The sequence below is a fragment of the Xenopus tropicalis genome, chromosome 10 (genome assembly GCF_000004195.4).
Source record: "Xenopus tropicalis strain Nigerian chromosome 10, UCB_Xtro_10.0, whole genome shotgun sequence".
In the NCBI taxonomy this organism is placed as follows: Eukaryota; Metazoa; Chordata; class Amphibia; order Anura; family Pipidae; genus Xenopus; species Xenopus tropicalis.
In genome coordinates, this window is record NC_030686.2 from 10,467,850 (window position 1) to 10,487,333 (window position 19,484).

At 43.5% G+C, this 19,484-nt stretch overlaps 1 protein-coding gene across 1 annotated transcript; it reads right to left on the minus strand.

Annotated features, from left to right (window-relative positions):
* Positions 1 to 3,171: 3,171 nt before the first annotated feature.
* On the minus strand, positions 3,172 to 7,489 carry dkkx (dickkopf x). Its single transcript, XM_002940939.5, has 4 exons — positions 6,616 to 7,489; positions 4,871 to 5,045; positions 3,405 to 3,600; positions 3,172 to 3,291 (listed from the first exon to the last, which is right to left on the minus strand). The coding sequence occupies exons 1-4, from the start codon at positions 6,754 to 6,756 to the stop codon at positions 3,240 to 3,242; spliced, it is 564 nt and encodes a 187-aa protein (XP_002940985.2). The 5' UTR covers positions 6,757 to 7,489; the 3' UTR covers positions 3,172 to 3,239.
* Between the last annotated feature and the right edge of the window lie 11,995 nt (positions 7,490 to 19,484).

Below are 19,484 nucleotides of genomic sequence, written 5' to 3' on the forward strand. Positions count from 1 at the left end.
GTGGGCCCCTAAGCTCAGGTAAGTGACAGCAGCACAGAGTATGGCAGGGAATCAGCAGAAAAGAAGATGGGGGGCTAATGGGGCACCTTTGGGGGCACAGATCTTCCCTGCTAAAGGGCTGTGGGTGCCTTGGGCTGGTACAGAAGGATAAAACATCGCTAGGTAATACTTAGTTGAGTTTTAGTTCTCCTTTCAGACACAGCATAAGTAAATATGGCTGTTATCTATCCTTTCTGCAATTTTCTTTAGTTTCTTCTTATATACTATACAATTGAGTAATGGCCATGGTATAGGCGTACAAGGCAAATGGTTGGGGGGCAGGAGGGCCCACTGACACCTGGGCCTACCGGGAGTTTTCCTGGTACCCTAGTGGGCCATTCCGACTCCATAGGCTGTAATGTAAAGTCGGATCAGATAAAGTCGAGTGGAGTGTTTTGTTCCTGCGTCAACACACGTCAGTCCATGTATTTCAATGGGAAAAAGTCACTCTGGATGCAACAATATCACGTCGGACATGCTGCGTTCCCATCCAGCAAGTTGCATTGGAAAATGGAAAAAATTATATGTCTTATATGCATCTGATTTTTGTATCACTCCCGTTATATTTTAACGTACATGACTACATGCCATTTGTCGATCCAACGCCATACACAAAAACCGCTTGTGGAGTTTAGCCCTTATTTTATATGTTTGTATGATAAAGCCATGCTGTGGCACTGTGGCATGTCCTGGCTGCAAACTCACTGGATTAAGAGATTTAATTAAGCTTTCTTTAGCCGTGGCATTAGGGCAGGTTGCCTTATGTCTGCATGCATGTACCCATTGTATAGCCAATTATTTCTGCTCTTGGCACTGGTGTCTGCGCCGGGGAATTCAGACCCCCCCAGGGAAGAATTATATCAATTAGTACTTTGTTTACTCTGCAGAGGAAAATGTAAAACTGCACTTGGAGCAAAAAATGTTAAACTCCCATCAAGGGTCAGATCAGCTGCTTCCTCATCACATTTATTATGATAGAGATGATTATAAAGCAGTTACTTATACTTTTTACAAAAAAATTGTGTAATATTATCTGGGAAAACTGTACTTGGGCAAGACAAAGGAAGCCATTGTACTTTAAAGAGGCATAAATATGAAATAAAAACCTCAAATCTGACAGAACACACAAACATTAAACTTGTGCAGGAATGAAATGTAAAAATAAAATCCGGAGAGAAAATACGGGGTTATTGAAAATAGCTTTCCAGTACAAGTTGATCCAGGGACTGATCCGAATGCCATCTTGGAGTCAGGAAGGAATTTTTAACCCTCTGTGGCTAATTGGGGAGGCTTCAGATGGGGTTTTTTGCCTTCCTCTGGCAGTTAGGCAGGTTATCTATCTATCTATCTATCTATCTATCTATCTATCTATCTATCTATCTATCTATCTATAATAATCCAGAAAGTTTAATAAAATCTCTTAATCCAGTGAGCTTTCTATAGGCTGCCAGTCAATATAGGGGCAATTTAGTAGCCAATCATAGCTCTTATTTGCACCCCAGGAACCTTTTTCATGCTTGTGTTGCTCCCCAACACTTTTCCATTTAAATGTAGTTTATGGGTAGAAAAGGTTGGGGATCCCTCTTCTAGGAGCACTGAGCACAACTTCCAGGGTCTAATAGGGCTCATTCATTTTACTATATGTTTTAGGTGCCAGGAATGTGCTACATAGACTGCAAGCTCTGCCAGTCAAGGGCCTCATCCCAACTGTGTATCAAAATGTATTCATATATTTATTATCAGTGTTTAATTTATGTCAACTGTATCCCCTGTTGGTGTTATGCCTTGTAAAGCTGTATTGCCTACAATACAATATGGTCTTAATATGAGTGAAGTGAGCAGCAGTGCCACTATGTGGATACTGCACATAATTGCAAGTGGGTCTCATTCTGTAGAAATACTTTGCGATTTTGCCATAAAAGCTATATATATATATATATATAAATATATATATATTTATATATATTAAGTAGACTTAAGCTAGTAGACTTAGATCCAAATTAGGACAAAGACCCCTTATCCGGAAAACCCTAGGTCCCAAGCATTCTGCATAAAGGGTCCCATACTATATATATATATATATACTTCACTGTTTGGTTCATTTGTACTGCCTTGAAAAAGCTCACGTAATGCGACAGAAATGTCAATTTCTTTACAAGTCCTGTGAGTGCAATACTGTTTATATATATATATATATATATATATCATGTTTTTTGATACAAAAGCTGGCCATAAAAGGGCCTTTAAAAGCTGCTGTTTCGGTCCTTCCAGGCAGCTTATTGGCCCAAAAATCATCCAGATATCCCATTGGGCAAGGAGTGCATCGGCACCTTGATGTGGTCCCCATAAACCCACTATATGATTCTATCAGATCAGCCCAGTTTGACCCAACACCAGTGGTGCTGTCCCCAAGCACCTGGGGGAACCCACTCACTCCTCTCCCCCCCCCCCGCCCCCAGTAGTTACGCCACTACCCAGCACATATATGGAACAATTGGGCAAAGTTCTGCTTGTTTGATGACCAAATGAGTAGGGTCTCATTGTGTATGGCCAGCCTTAAGGTCCCCATATACATATATCAGCCCCTTGGACCGATTCGGCAGCTTATCGGCCCGTGTAGGGGCAGGAACGAGGGGCCTGGCAGACCAATATCTGTCCTGAAATTGGCCAGATATCGATCGGCCAGGTTAGAAAATTTAGTCGGATCGGGGAATGCATCGGCTCGTTGATGCGGTCCCTGAACTGACTGCCCCATTGCCGCCAATATAATTCGATCGTTTGGCCCCATGGCCCGTGTATGGCCAGCTTTAGGTACATTAAAGGGAGAGATCTGCCTCTCCTTTGCCATGGCTTGAAACAGTGTTCCAGTCAAGACTCCATTTCCCACAATGCTCTGCACAATTCTGTGATTTTCCTTCTTGCTAGCGCACCATTGTTACAATGGCACCTGTAGTCAGAACCAGCAGAGAATAGCAAAGGACAGGCAGACACTGCTTTTAATAGCAATTATTAAACATGAAATAATTAAAAAATGTATTTTGGAAAGTTGCTTAGAGTAACATTTGTTCTCATTGTGCTAAATGTCATGTTTGAGTTTTATTTTGTAATAAAAAAATATGTAGTAAGACAGAGTAACAATAAACATCTTTATTTTACAGCTATATACATCGTATTTACAAGGTTTAGGTGGGTTGGGGGGGTCACGGTGCCAAGCACTTCCAGTCCGAGCCAGGACTATAAACAAATTCTTTCCTGAAGAAACAAACAGAAGGAGAGAGGGTTAGTGTGGCCTTGAATCTGTTCATTGTACAGTGCATAGCTGAATATTGCTCTGCTAGGGGGAGTGTGTATTACTGGTTACTTACTCTCGCCGGGGATGTACAGAGCTGCAAATGAGTCCCTCCTCACAGGGGCACAGCTGATTGATGCTGAAGGCGAGACCCCCCTCGGGAACATAGCAACTACCCCCAAGAGGGAGTTTGCGCTTACAGATCATCTCCCCGTGGTGTCGGGCACAGCACATATTTGGGGAGCAATCCTTATCTTGCCGGCATCGGGCTCCTAACAAGAGCAAAACATTTAGTTAGTCATGTACAGTTCCCAAGCAAATTATAAAATCGCAGCTTCATGTGTGGGACCCCCCCACAACAAGTGATTTGGTTCGATCCAGTGGAGCTGTACCACAGCTGATCAGCCAGAAGGGCAAACCAAGTTGGCTAAAAAGGGGACACCAGATAACTTAAAACTGCATGGACCCATGGCAACCATGGCAATCAGATCTTTGCGTTTGTAGATGACCGTTTAAATTGAACTGCTGGTTGGTTTCTATGGGCAACATCGCCAATGATGTTGGCTTACACACTATAATAAATATGTTGTTAAGGAAAAATATAACCAAAAATGAATAGTTACCCAACACATAGTTTATTTCATGTTGTTGCATATTAAAGAATCTTATCAAACTGGGATAGATATATATATATATAAAGCTGTCAGCCTAGGATAGAGGGCAGTCAAGGGATAAACGTGGCGTGTAAAGAGCATTGCTGAACCAGAAGTGAATTAGGTGTAATGATGGCATTTCCCTTGAGCCGCCATTTTGTATTGGGCTGTGTGCTCCCTTAGAGATCAGCTGACAGGAAGTAATGCAGCTCTAACTGTAACAGGAAGTAGTGTGGGGGTAAAAGGCAGAACTCTGTCCATTCATTGGCTGATGGGGCCTAGCATGTATGTGTGCCTTGGCTTGTTTGTGTGCACCATGAATCATATGATCCCAGGGGGCGGCACTTAGTACTTGAAATGGCAATTTTCAATTTAGGATTACCCAATGGCACATACCATCATATTTTTTTTTATAAAAATGGTATATTTAGATGAAGCAGGGTTTCACATATGAGCTGTTTATGCAATATAATTTTATAGTGACCTAAATTGTTTGGGGGTATAGTTTTCCTTTAATACTCAGATACAGGAATATGAAGCAACATTTAACTATATATGTACATAAATTCCCCCAATCCCAAGGCATTGCTCAATAAACACTCCATTACATATACTGCTGGGGAAACCCAGCTTCCTTTATTTGTTTTACTTTCTCATCACGTCTCTATATGACGAGGTTTCCCCTATTGAAACGCTACCAACGGACCATTACATTTCTAACGTTCCATTTAAGTAAGGAAGTTTGAACACATGCCCCTGCTTGTTACAACATAGCGGGATATGTAGCAATTTGGACAGTTTTTTTTTTTTTTTGCCTGGTCCAGTAACCAATAGCAACCAATAATATATTGTGTCCTGTATTAGAAATAGGAATGTTATAATTTCTTACCCTCATGACCGCCTGGTATCATCCGCTGGCATCGTCCATACATGCAGCCTAGCCCCCGGACACACTGTGAATCCTTCCTACAGTATTGCCCTTCGTGGCGCAGAGCGACACACAGGCCGAAATGCCGGTCGCAGAATAAGCCCCGCCCACAGCTGCGGTCATGATCGCACTGCACCTACAGGAAAAACAGGAAACGGTTTTTAGACAATCCTACAGTACATATAATTATACAATAAAACTGTATTATATGTACAGGTATCTTATTTGGAAACCCAGTAGCAAGAAAGCCCCAAATTACAGGAAGGCTATCTCTGATTGAGTTTGTTTTAAATAATTCAAATTTTTAAAAATGATTCCCTTTTCTCTGTAATAATAAAACAGTACCTGTACTTGATCCCAACTAAGATATAATTACCCCTTATTGGGGGCAGAACAGCCCTATTGGGTTTATTTCATGGTTAAATGATTCCCTTTTCTCTGTAATAATAAAACAGTACCTGTACTTGATCCCAACTAAGATATAATTACCCCTTATTGGGGGCAGAACAGCCCTATTGGGTTTATTTCATGTTTAAATGATTCCCTTTTCTCTGTAATAATAAAACAGTACCTGTACTTGATCCCAACTAAGATATAATTACCCCTTATTGGGGGCAGAACAGCCCTATTGGGTTTATTTCATGGGTAAATGATTCCCTTTTCTCTGTAATAATAAAACAGTACCTGTACTTGATCCCAACTAAGATATAATTACCCCTTATTGGGGGCAGAACAGCCCTATTGGGTTTATTTCATGGTTAAATGATTCCCTTTTCTCTGTAATAATAAAACAGTACCTGTACTTGATCCCAACTAAGATATAATTACCCCTTATTGGGGGCAGAACAGCCCTATTGGGTTTATTTCATGGTTAAATGATTCCCTTTTCACTGTAATAATAAAGCAGCTCCTTACACTTGATGGTAACTAAGCGGCAAAAATCCATATTGGTGGCAACTGTCTGTATGAGTTTCTATATATTTAAATGTATTTTGGTAGACTTTATAGTGATCCACATGACAGAATAAGCCCTTATCCTGCAAACCCCAAGTCCAGAAAATTCTGGATAATGGATCCCATACCTGTCCTTTCAGACAAGCACATATAAGGACTATGATGGTGGGTTTTTAATAGCTCAAACCTAGTTCCAAATTTCCATATTCTCCACCACTGACTTTTAGGGCAATCTCCTGAACTGCTTGCCAGGTACCATGGTAAGCAGAGACAACCCCACATTAATACAATGGAGGCTTTTGGGGCACAGGGGAGAGGGTGTACCCTGAAAAACATTCATTACACATTCCTGCAAATAGGGCTTTACATGGGGGCACTAAGAACCAATATTACTCTAAATACACTAAAGCTTGCAGAGAAAGGGCCCAGAGCCCCTCAAGCCAACCCAAGGCAAGTAATATACATGTCAAAAAAGGAAATACACATTCAGCCACAATAAATTGGCATTTATATACATTCAGGCACTGATTAATTGATGTGTATTCAGTATCCTGTGGGCATAGTAATGCAATGTGCTCCATTTGGATGGTAGCCCATAGTGACAATGGGTCAGGAACAGTAAAGACCCCGGTACCTTATACCTTTGAATATAAAGACTGTTCTGGAACTGAATTGGAGTTACACGTGGCCATGTCTGTGCTGGGAGTATAAGATACTTCTGTAGGGGGGATATAGCAACAGGAAGGACTTACTGTGGGTCCTTTGGTGGTGGAGATCCTGGAAAGTCCAGCAGCATCCTCTGGATTATTATAGGGCATTGACAGCATCCAAGCCCAGATGTAGCCATGTCCACAGGGCAGGAGAGAGAAAAATAAGGAAACCAACAGCTTCATTGTGCCAGTGAGATGTAACACTCACACAGAGGAGCCGCCGCTCTATATAATGGGACCAGGGGGACCACCCCCCCACACACTGCACTCTGCTATCTGTTTGCCTACATAATGGGGCAATCAGTACTTATCAGCTTAACCTAATTGCGCCTGCCCCCTTTTCAGTCTCAGGAAAATCTCCCACCCTACAGAGAAACAAACCCAATTACGCAGCAACCTGCAGGGGATACATGAGTGCCATTCACCCTCTTTGTAATAAGTATTTACAGAGCAACCGCGCCGCATTCGTATAGAAGAACAATAGCAGGAGGTTTCATACAGGGCCCAGACATAGAGTAGCATGTAAACACAGTATGAATATTACCAGGATTACAGCATAAATATTTGTTTTATATAATCAAGCTGCGCTGAATAACCCTGCATATGGGCTTGTACATGGGCAATAGGGCACAGGCAGATGGGGCATTTTGTTGCCCACGTATGAGGTTCACCTGTCACCGCTACCTGTAATGAGGCAGCATGTTTCCAATAGTTCTTTATCTGTATCAGTAACGGGAATAGGGAGAGTTTGAACCACTGCAGCTTTCTGCTCCTTTGCCCTTAGGTGGGAATTACCCAGTGAGAAATCTTCTCTCGCCCAACAATACCTGCCTGTTCACATTACTTGGAATCAGTGTCAGACTGGGGTTCCAGGGGCCCACTGGCGCTGCCACCTGTCGGCCCCCCACCAATCACATGGTGTTACTCCAACGCTATCCCCCCTTCCCTGCGCAGCACACACTTGCAGCCACCAAGATGGGGAAGAGAGCCATTGGGGGCCCACAAGGGCTTGGGGCTCACCAGGTGTTTTCTCGGTGCCCCGCTGGCCCAGTCTGACTTTGCTTGGAATTGTGTAAAACACATAACATGCAGCGATCCCAGGTAATCATTAAAAACGCCGCCTTTTGCATTTTCTTGTGATTACCCAGGATTACCAGGTGTACAATGTTGGCAGTAATTCCAAGTAATGTGAATGGATAGATATTGTCAGGTGTCCCACTGGGTGATGACTGGGTGGCCATATATTAAAGATAAAACTATACGCCCCTAATAAATACTTAACCAACATATAGTTTATATTATATTAAGTGACCTCTTGCCAAACTGGAATATATATCAGTAAATATTGCCCTTTTACATCTTTTCCCTTGAGCCGCCATTTTGTGCTGGGCTGTGTGCTCCTTCAGAGATCAGCTGACAGGAAGTAATGCAGCTCCAACTGTAACAGGAAGTAGTGTGGGAGTAAAAGGCAGAACTTTGTCCATTCATTGGCTGATGGGGACTAGCATGTATGTGTGCCTTGGCTTGTTTGTGTGCACTGTGAATCCTATGATTCCAGGGGGCGGCCCTTAATTCTTAAAATGGCAATTTTCTATTTAGGATTACCCAATAGCACATATAGGTATGGGACCTGTTATCCAGAATGCTCGGACCTGGGATTTTTCGGCTAAGGGATCTTCCCGTAATTTGCATCACCATAACTTAAGCCTGCTAAATATAATTTTAAATATTGAATAAACCCAATAGGCTTCTATAGGCTTATTTTGCCTCCAATAAGGGGTAATTATATCTTAGTTGGGATCAAGTACAGGTACTGTTTTATTATTACAGAGAAAAGGGAATCATTTAACCATTAAATAAACCCAATAGGGCTGTTCTGCCCCCAATAAGGGGTAATTATATCTTAGTTGGGATCAAGTACAGGTACTGTTTTATTATTACAGAGAAAAGGGAATCATTTAACCATTAAATAAACCCAATAGGGCTGTTCTGCCCCCAATAAGGGGTAATTATATCTTAGTTGGGATCAAGTACAGGTACTGTTTTATTATTACAGAGAAAAGGGAATAATTTAACCATTAAATAAACCCAATAGGGCTGTTCTGCCCCCAATAAGGGGTACCGTATATACTCGAGTATAAGCCGATCTGAATATAAGCCGAGGTACCTAATTTTACCTAAGAAAACTGGAAAAACGTATTGACTCGAGTATAAGCCTAGGGTGGGAAATGCAGTCGCTACTGCTAAGTTTCAATAATCAAATAAATACCAATAAAATTACATTAATTAAGGCATCAGAGGGGTATATATTTTTAAATATTTATTTCAAAGAAAAACAGGAAACTAGCTCTGTAAGTGGAGAAGAGGGTCAACAAAAACAACAGGCACTGGAGGGTCTGGTTGTGGGTGGCCTAATTTGCACACAAAGGACAGAGGGTCCATTGGAGGGACCCTTGGCACCCGACTCGAGTATAAGCCGTGGGTGACTTTTTCAGCACATTTTGGGTGCTGAAAAACTAGGCTTATACTCGAGTATATACAGTAATTATATCTTAGTTGGGATCAAGTACAGGTACTGTTTTATTATTACAGAGAAAAGGGAATCATTTAACCATTAAATAAACCCAATAGGACTGTTCTGCCCCCAATAAGGGGTAATTATATCTTAGTTGGGATCAAGTACAGGTACTGTTTTATTATTACAGAGAAAAGGGAATCATTTAACCATTAAATAAACCCAATAGGGCTGTTCTGCCCCAATAAGGGGTAATTATATCTTAGTTGGGATCAACTACAGGTACTGTTTTATTATTACAGAGAAAAGGGAATCATTTAACCATGAAATAAACCCAATAGGGCTGTTCTCCCCCAATAAGGGGTAATTATATCTTAGTTGGGATCAAGTACAGGTACTGTTTTATTATTACAGAGAAAAAAGGAAATCATTTTTAAAAATTAGGATTATTTGCTTATAATGGAGTCTATGGGAGATGACCTTTCCGTAATTCCGAACTATCTGGATAATGGGTTTCCGGATAAGGGATCCCATACCTATACTACTAAAAAAGTATATTTTTATGAAACTGGTTTATTTAGATGAAGCAGGGTTTTACATATGATCTTGTTTATGCAATATATTTTTATAGAGACCTACATTGTTGGGGGGGGGGGTATCCTCTAAATTAACTTCACGTATCTCCATTTGGACCTGAGGTCATGAATATATATAAGGAGGCGAATGTGGAAATTTCTGCATTTCCACAATTGTGCCTTCCTGAAAGCTTTCTATTTAGAGAGGGCGATGCGTATCAATAAGTGTGTTCGGCTATGGACACACACACAGCCCCCCCAGCAGTTGGTCTGCAGGAAGCTGAGCGATGTGTGAGCAGCCCCCCTCCCAGCATCATGGCTAATTAGTGATGGGATCATTAATTGAGTGATACATCTCGTCAGACCCTCCTGGAGACGAGATCCCACTGGGCCGTGTGTATAATATAAACACTGAACAGCAAACTCGGTGGGGGGTTCAGGCCTGTATTATAGGCGTTTGGTAAATAGAGCACTTTCCCATTAATAGCTTTTGCTTTGTCTTTTAGCCTATCTACTAAGTCCCATACTAATATGATGGCTGCCATGAATGGTAAAGAAATCATCTCCTGTTATCCATTGTGCCCAATTCTGGTGATTAGCTTAATGGCACTGTCCTACTGCATCATTCTGAATAACTCTAACTGATCTATATAAAGTGAGGTTTGAGGTTTGGAGTGAATGAAAAAAAAATACTTGTCCCAAAACAAGTATGGGATCTGTTATCCAGATAGCTCTGAATTACAGAAAGCCCTTCTCCCATAGACTCCATTTTAAGCAAACAATTCAATTTTTAAAAATGATTTGCTTTTTCTCTGTAATAATAAAACAGTACCTGTACTTGATCCCAACTAAGATATAATTACCCCTTATTGGGGGCAGAACAGCCCTATTGGGTTTATTTAATGGTTAAATGATTCCCTTTTCTCTGTAATAATAAAACAGTACCTGTACTTGATCCCAACTAAGATATAATTACCCTTATTGGGGGCAGAACAGCCCTATTGGGTTTATTTCATGGTTAAATGATTCCCTTTTCTCTGTAATAATAAAACAGTACCTGTACTTGATCCCAACTAAGATATAATTACCCCTTATTGGGGGCAGAACAGCCCTATTGGGTTTATTTAATGGTTAAATGATTCCCTTTTCTCTGTAATAATAAAACAGTACCTGTACTTGATCCCAACTAAGATATAATTACCCCTTATTGGGGGCAGAACAGCCCTATTGGGTTTATTTAATGGTTAAATGATTCCCTTTTCTCTGTAATAATAAAACAGTACCTGTACTTGATCCCAACTAAGATATAATTACCCCTTATTGGGGGCAGAACAGCCCTATTGGGTTTATTTCATGGTTAAATGATTCCCTTTTCTCTGTAATAATAAAACAGTACCTGTACTTGATCCCAACTAAGATATAATTACCCCTTATTGGGGGCAGAACAGCCCTATTGGGTTTATTTAATGGTTAAATGATCCCCTTTTCTCTGTAATAATAAAACAGTACCTGTACTTGATCCCAACTAAGATATAATTACCCCTTATTGGAGCCAAAACAATCCTATTGGGTTTATTTAGGACTTAAGGTGGCCATACACAGGAAGATTCGGTTGTTTGATGACTTTGCAACCTCACGATATGCCCACCTAAGGTAGGTGATGCCAGGTTAAATACAATAGTGGGCAATTACAATGGCAGGCAAAGGTGCCGTCGGTCCAAGGGTCGCATCAACAAGACAATGTGGTCCCCGATCAGATTGAAAATCAAACCTGCCCAATCGAGATCTGGCAAATTTTAGGTCAGATATCGGCCGGGTAGACCCATTGGGGTGCCCATACATGGGCAGATAAGCTGCTGAATCAGTCTGAAGGGCCAGTATCGCCAGCTGAAATCTGCCCATGTATGGCCACCTTTACATTATTTTTTTAGGAGATTTAAGGTATGGGAATCCAAATTATGGAAAGATCCCTTATTTAGAAAACCCCAGGTCCCGAGCATTCTGGATAACAGGTCCCATACCTGTATTACACTTCTGAACTGATGGACTGGTAATGACTCTTCTTTTCAAAGCCTCGTAGGCCTGAGCAATATGACCCAAAAAATAGCCACGTGCTGCTCCAGTAGAGACATGGGAATGGCACCTAAGGCTTACACGCAGAGCACATAAATAGGGGTAGGTGCCGTATTCATTCTGGGAGTATAGATTTCCTTTAAATAGAAATTAAGTAACCCTACTCCCAAGTATAACCTGAAGACAATAGCACATACGCCTTCAAGCTGCTGTTGTTCTTTGGGACTGCTGTCTGGGGACCCCCACCCCAGTTATGACATCTCCTCCCCTCCATGTACCGTACCTCCTCCTTGCAGCTGAGACAGTGTCGGACTGGCCCACCAGGATACCAGGAAAACTCCCGGGGGGCCCAGGTGTAAGTGGGCCCTCCTGCTCCTGACCATTTGGCCATTCCCTATTTCTGAATGGGAAGGAAGAGTAGAAATAGATGGAAGAATAGATGCTAGCATGTAAATAAAAGGGACTGGGAGAATAAAGAGGTTGGGTGGGGAAAGGAGGAAATATAGTTTGGAAAGTGGACCTAGGGTGTAAGGTTTTCTGGTGGGCCCCTGGGTTCTCAGTCCGACACTGAGCTGAGATGGGGTAGACGTGCAGAGGCAGTGGACCTGGATAGCCGGGGGCCCTGGGGCCTACAAGGGCTGTGGCTCAGCGGGTTTTTTCCTGCCTACCAATGGGCCCATTCCGACCCTGCTTATTAGAGAAGGTTTAGGCGCACAGTTGTCTATAGCAAGGTTTAGATGTGCAGCTGTGTAAGTGCCCATGGAAGGGAACAGGTGTGTGTTGGATACACCTGTGCATCTATACAGGCATCCCCTGTGCAGGTGTCTATGGCAGAGACAAGCTGAATAGCTATGCAATGTGGCAATGTGGAGGTTTAGAGCAGTGCCAGCCATCTCTAAGAAAATTCAGAATGATCTAATATGATTGTGTAAAAGAATGCGTGGGCCCTGAAAAGATTTAGAAATCCATAATAAATGTTAAGGTCGAGCAAGTCTTGCTTAATACTGTACGTAGTACTCCTGCATTGTCCATTGCAGTATCTGGGCCTGGTCTCCATCAGTGCAGATTTATTACATTCAATAAGGTGCCTAGTTGTGTTCATGTACAGCTCCCTGCATGCAAGACTCGCTGTTTATACAAAGCACTAGATACAGGTCTGGGCTGGGAGTCAAAATAGACTCATTTAAGTACACAGAGGCCCAAACAGCCCCCCAGCAGCCCAATAAATAGCAACTGTCTGTGGCATCTAAGGGCTCTGGTACACGGGGAGATTAGTCGCCCGCGGCAAAACTCCCTGCTCGCGGGCGACTAATCTCCCCGAGTTGCCTTCCCTCTGCCATCCCACCGGCGAACATGTAAGTCGCCGGCGGGATGGCAGACGCGGCGAGGCGATTTCGGGAAATCGCCGAAAAAGCCTCGCGAGTCTTTTTCGGCGATTTGCGCGAAATCGCGCCGCCGCGTCTGCCATCCCGCCGGCGACTTACATGTTCGCCGGTGGGATGGCAGAGGGAAGGCAACTCGGGGAGATTAGTCGCCCGCGAGCAGGGAGTTTTGCCGCGGGCGACTAATCTCCCCGTGTACCAGAGCCCTTAGAGTGAAGACACATGGGGCTACTAGTAGCAGCTACTTGTTGTGGCTACTAAAATAGACAATGCTGATCATTTACTGATAATTGTCTCTACGTGTGCTTTAGCAGAGGCAATTCTCAGTATTGTCTATGGCAGATAATTTTCTGGAGTTTAGTAGCCGTGAAAAAGTAGCTGCTACTAGTAGCTCCGTGTGTCTTCACCCTTACAGCAGCCCCACAGATTGCCAGTCCGGCCGGGCTAGATACCTGTTTGCTATGTACTATCCAGATGTTCCACTAGTTTTTATGGGGTGATCCTGTGCAATACAAGGGTGTGCTGATATCTCTGGCAGAGAGGGATTAAGCACATATCCCTAGGCCTGTTTGTACATGGGATTAGGTTTGTCTGTCTCCTCGCTTAGTTTGCTCCTGCTTGTTCCACTAATGAGCTGCTAACACAATGTTTACCCTGCCTCTCCCCCTCGCTGTTGACCCTCCAGTGTCAGGGAAGTGCAATATCCACATCTCATCAATTTACAGAAGTGATATGTACAGAGATTATACCGCTGCTGACTGCACAGGTCTGGCCTGGGAATCAAAATAGGCCCTGGCATTCCCAGTACCCAGAGGCACAAACAGCCCCCCCCAGCCCAATAAATAGTGACTGTCTGTGGCACCTTACAGCCCCCCTGGCATTCCCAGTACCCAGAGGCACAAACAGCCCCCCCCAGCCCAATAAATAGTGACTGTCTGTGGCACCTTACAGCCCCCCTGGCATTCCCAGTACCCAGAAGCACAAACAGCCCCCCCAGCCCAATAAATAGGACTGTCTGTGGCACCTTACAGCCCCCCCTGGCATTCCCAGTACCAGAAGCACAAACAGCCCCCAGCCCAATAAATAGTGACTGTCTGGAGCACCTTACAGCCCCCCTGGCATCCCCAGTACCCAGAGGCACAAACAGCCCCCCCAGCCCAATAAATAGTGACTGTCTGTGGCACCTTACAGCCCCCCTGGCATTCCCAGTACCCAGAGGCACAAACAGCCCCCCCAGCCCAATAAATAGTGACTGTCTATGGCACCTTACAGCCCCCCTGGCATTCCCAGTACCCAGAGGCAAAAACAGCCCCCCAGCCCAATAAATAGTGACTGTCTGTTGGCACCTTACAGCAGCCCCCCTGGCATTCCCAGTACCCAGAGCACAAACAGCCCCCAGCCCAATAAATAGTGACTGTCTGTGGCACCTTACAGCCCCCCCTGGCATTCCCAGTACCCAGAGGCACAAACAGCCCCCCAGCCCAATAAATAGTGACTGTCTGTGGCACCTTACAGCCCCCCTGGCATTCCCAGTACCCAGAGGCACAAACAGCCCCCCCAGCCCAATAAATAGTGACTGTCTGTGGCACCTTACAGCCCCCCTGGCATTCCCAGTACCCAGAGCACAAACAGCCCCCCCAGCCCAATAAATAGTGACTGTCTGTGGCACCTTACAGCCCCCTGGCATTCCCAGTACCCAGAGGCACAAACAAGCCCCCCCCAGCCCAATAAATAGTGACTGTCTATGGCACCTTACAGCCCCCCTGGCATTCCCAGTACCCAGAGGCACAAACAGCCCCCCCAGCCCAATAAATAGTGACTATGGCACCTTACAGCAGCCCCTCTGGCATTTGCCAGAACCCACAGATTGCCAGTCCGGGCCTGGGACTGTGGGTATTGTAGTGAGAATTGGGACATTTGGGAAGATCACAATGACAATATACAGGCCATGGGGCAAGGACCATAGCAACTAGCCAATATGCTCCTTTTTAAACTTCCCTTACCAATATCCAATTTGTGGCCAGATATCTGTCCTGCAGTCCTGTTGCTGGATGTATACCAAAATTTGAAATGCAAAAATAAAAAAAAAAATTTGCAAGATTAAAGGAAAAGTAAACCCTCAGAATGCAGTTTGCAGTTTCACAGTTCCTCCACTGGATCACAAACTCAAGACAAAATACAGATCAGCGCCAGATTGCCAGCTTATCTGCCCATGTATGGGGCCCTCCAACAGGATTCAAGACAAAATACAGATCAGCGCCACAGGCTATGGAAAAAAAACCAAATAACAGAACCTAGCGCAATATTGTTAACACTCAGTACAAACACCAGGGTGTTACAACGCAATTCTGTGTGTGTCCAGAACCATAGAAAGTCTATTTGCAGATTTTTCTGTGTGTTTTTAAAGTGCAGTAGTGATTATTGCCAAGTATTATTGTGCTTCCTCTAGGCATAAAATGATACAAAACAAGGTGCCATAGAGCTTTCTTCAAAAAATAAAATAAAGCAAAGTGCTATAGCGCTCTCTCCAAACAACAAAACTCAGAATGCGGCTTCTCCACTCTCCTGTGGGGTTAGCAATTTACAAGATTCCTGATTTCAAAACAGAATATCAGTACCGACTCCTTTTCTCCGTATAGACATTAAAAAGCAGGGGCAGCGCCCACAGTGTAATTTGCCTTTATTTTTAAAAAGTCACTTTCTCATCATAACACTGGAGAAAGTGACCGATATGCGCTCAGAAGTGCTTGTTTTGTATCACTTTATGCCTAGAGGAAGCACAATAACACTTGGCAATAACCACTACTGCACTTTATAGTATAGACTTTCTATGGTTCTGGACACACACAGAATTGCGTTGTAACACCCTGGTGTTTGTACTGAGTGCTAACAATATTGCGCTAGGTTCTGTTATTTGTTTTTTTTCCGTAGCCTGTGGCGCTGATCTGTATTTTGTCTTGAATCCTGTTGGAGGGCCCCATACATGGGCAGATAAGCTGCCAATCTGGTCTTATTTGCCCCAGTCAAAACAATTGTTGAAAAATGGTGCCTTTATTGGTGCTCCCTATAGATCGGCTATGGTCCCTGTCTCTGTTTCAAGTGAGTAGTGTCCTAACAGTCCCTGCCAGAAGCACAGTAGGAGGGGAGTAGCCAAACACAGCTCCGGAGTCACACAGGCAAAGGCAGGTGTCAGTTTCCTATCAGGTCAGGGCGCAAACTGACAAAAAGATGCCAAATTGTGCTCATATTTAGCACAGATCAGGGTGAAGAGCAGAGTGCAAAGTACAAAAACATGTTAAATTTTGAACCCCGCCCCACTTTTAATAAATGACCCCCTATTGCCGAGACAAAGTGAGCCCACACCAATGTATCTGGCCTACCTGTCAATCAAACTCGGACTCCTACGTGAATACAGTCAGATGGCTGAGGGGGAAACAGTACAGAATTTATTGATAATATTTTAACTAATTTTGGAAACATTATTTATGAGATGAAGCTTATCTTATAACTTTTCCAATAAGTGAATTAACCCCCACCCCTCTTGGTAGTACAACACTATTTAATATGAACAAATAAACCTTGATATCAGTAATGCCATACACTGCAGCTAGGATTTTGTGCAAAAGCAAAACTAGGCCCTGGTTTTGTAACTCATAGCAACCAATCAGAAATGACCTTAGTGATTGTATAAGGGCAATGATGTCAGAGCTGGTTTCATGCATGTTACCTGCCATGTTTATTAGGGCAAGTGGGGCAAATACAACTAGGGTTGCCACCTCTGCTGGCTTTTTTTGCTGGGCAGGGGGCAGACAGTGACGTCACCAGGGCAGGGGAAGAGGCGGGGCTGTGATGTCATGGGGATGGGGAAGAGGCGGGGCAGTGATGTAACTGGGCAGGGCTATGGCGCTAATCTCAGTCCTGCCCAGTTTTCCTAATTTGGAAATTTTGACCGCCCTTCTGAAAACCGGTCAAAACTGGACAGATGGCAACCCTAACTGAAATTACCAGCCAATAGCTGATGCTAGGGCTTTATTATGGGGGAGAGGTGGTAATAGTGGCGGTTTGGGGCTACTAAAAATGCAGCGGGCAACATAGCTAAAATCATCCCTTCTGCCCTTGCCCAAATGTAATGAAATGGCTGTTTTTTATTGAAACTGCCCTGTAATCCTGTCCCTGTTGTTAATGTGGCTGTAGAGAGCATATCAGTGCAATGTAAGGCTAATCCATTCACACACGGGGGGGGGTATATATCTAATGGAAGAGCTCAGGCAGAGGTGAAGCGTGGCACGTACGTGGTATGTAGCAGGATTCTGGTGGCAGCGTGGGCACGCTGTGTGCTACAGACCATCTCCTTATGTCACAAATCATGCTCTCATTATTCAAAGCTATTAACAGAAGAAAAAAGTTATATATAATTACATAGCAACGCTCACTGCACAGCAGGCTGAGGAGATCAGTGAATAGGAAAATCTACATTAACCCCACACTCCGCACCAATAGACTCCCCTGCTTGCCAATAGGATACAGAGGAATAGAGAATAGGTTGTTCCCAAACGTGGGCAAGAAAATAATGTTTTCGATGTTACTTTAGTCCCAGGCTTAAGTTAAACCCAGGCTTATTTAAGTTAACATACAAAGATATGAGTCATTTACTGTGAGCCTGGATGCAAGTGTTCGGGTGCTAAGGGGGCGAGAGAGAGCAGGAGGGCTGTTGCCTATATGCCTACCCACCATTCATGAATACAGTGCTGTTCAGTGCAGGCAGCACTGTATTCATGGGCACACAGGTCTCTGCACTCCAAAATGACAATATAGAAATATGCAGGACATAAGTGTGTAACATATATGGCACTGTCTGCATCTACCTCTACATTCTCCTGCCAGTCTGATTCTAACCATAAGCAGTCTATGGAGGTTTTACATTACAGGTGCATCTTGACCACACCCATTGTGCCCATGACCACACCCCCTGCCCAACCCTGCCAGTTTCTGGATCCTTTCAAATGGCCGAAGATATAATTACCCCTTATTGGGGGCAGAACAGCCCTATTGGGTTTATTTAATGGTTAAATGATTCCCTTTTCTCTGTAATAATAAAACAGTACCTGTACTTGATCCCAACTAAGATATAATTACCCCTTATTGGGGGCAGAACAGCCCTATTGGGTTTTTTTCATGGTTAAATGATTCCCTTTTCTCTGTAATAATAAAACAGTACCTGTACTTGATCCCAACTAAGATATAATTACCCCTTATTGGGGGCAGAACAGCCCTATTGGGTTTATTTCATGGTTAAATGATTCCCTTTTCTCTGTAATAATAAAACAGTACCTGTACTTGATCCCAACTAAGATATAATTACCCCTTATTGGGGGCAGAACAGCCCTATTGGGTTTATTTAATGGTTAAATGATTCCCTTTTCTCTGTAATAATAAAACAGTACCTGTACTTGATCCCAACTAAGATATAATTACCCCTTATTGGGGCAGAACAGCCCTATTGGGTTTATTTAATGGTTAAATGATTCCCTTTTCTCTGTAATAATAAAACAGTACCTGTACTTGATCCCAACTAAGATATAATTACCCCTTATTGGGGGCAGAACAGCCCTACTGGGTTTATTTCATGGTTAAATGATTCCCTTTTCTCTGTAATAATAAAATAGTTCCATCTTCCTTGGTTCTTCAGAGCAACACTCTGGGGGGGGCGGAGAAGGCAGTTTATGGCAACTGGCATCTGAAAATCCCACTTTGCACACTGTTCTGCTTGAGGTTTAGGGACAACAGCATACAGGTGATTATAGCTCCGCTGACTGGCAGGTAAGTGAGGGCACCTGTTCCTGCAGGCACTTTCCATACAAGTGAATGGAGCATTTAGTCCCCGCCTCACAGAGCTACAAATCTCCCCTTAAAACAATGCAGCATGAAGGGAAATTGATCCCGTGAAACTCATTAAGGCATACGGCAGTCAGAGCAAAAACACATTGTTTACCTGAAGACAATCCCCTCTGTGATATTGTTGTATAGGTTTTCTGGGATATTGTATTATTGGGAAACCAGCTGCATCTGAGCTAACGAATGAGAAGGAAATGCTAATAATGGCAGTTGCATGCAATTTGAAGGGGAACTCCACCCAAACACAACTTGAGCTTTTTAAAAGTAAACTATTTCAAGCAACTTTGTAATAGACATCAATTAAATAATATGCAGCCTTTTCATGATTTTTAATGTAATAATCTGGTTTGGAACAGTTCCCGCCCCCCGGTCCCTAAGCCCCGCCCCCCTGTTCCCCTGCTGATCTGGCTGACTACTTTGTGACTCAAATAAACTGTAACAGTAGCGCCTGTCCCTCAGCCTGCCTCCTCC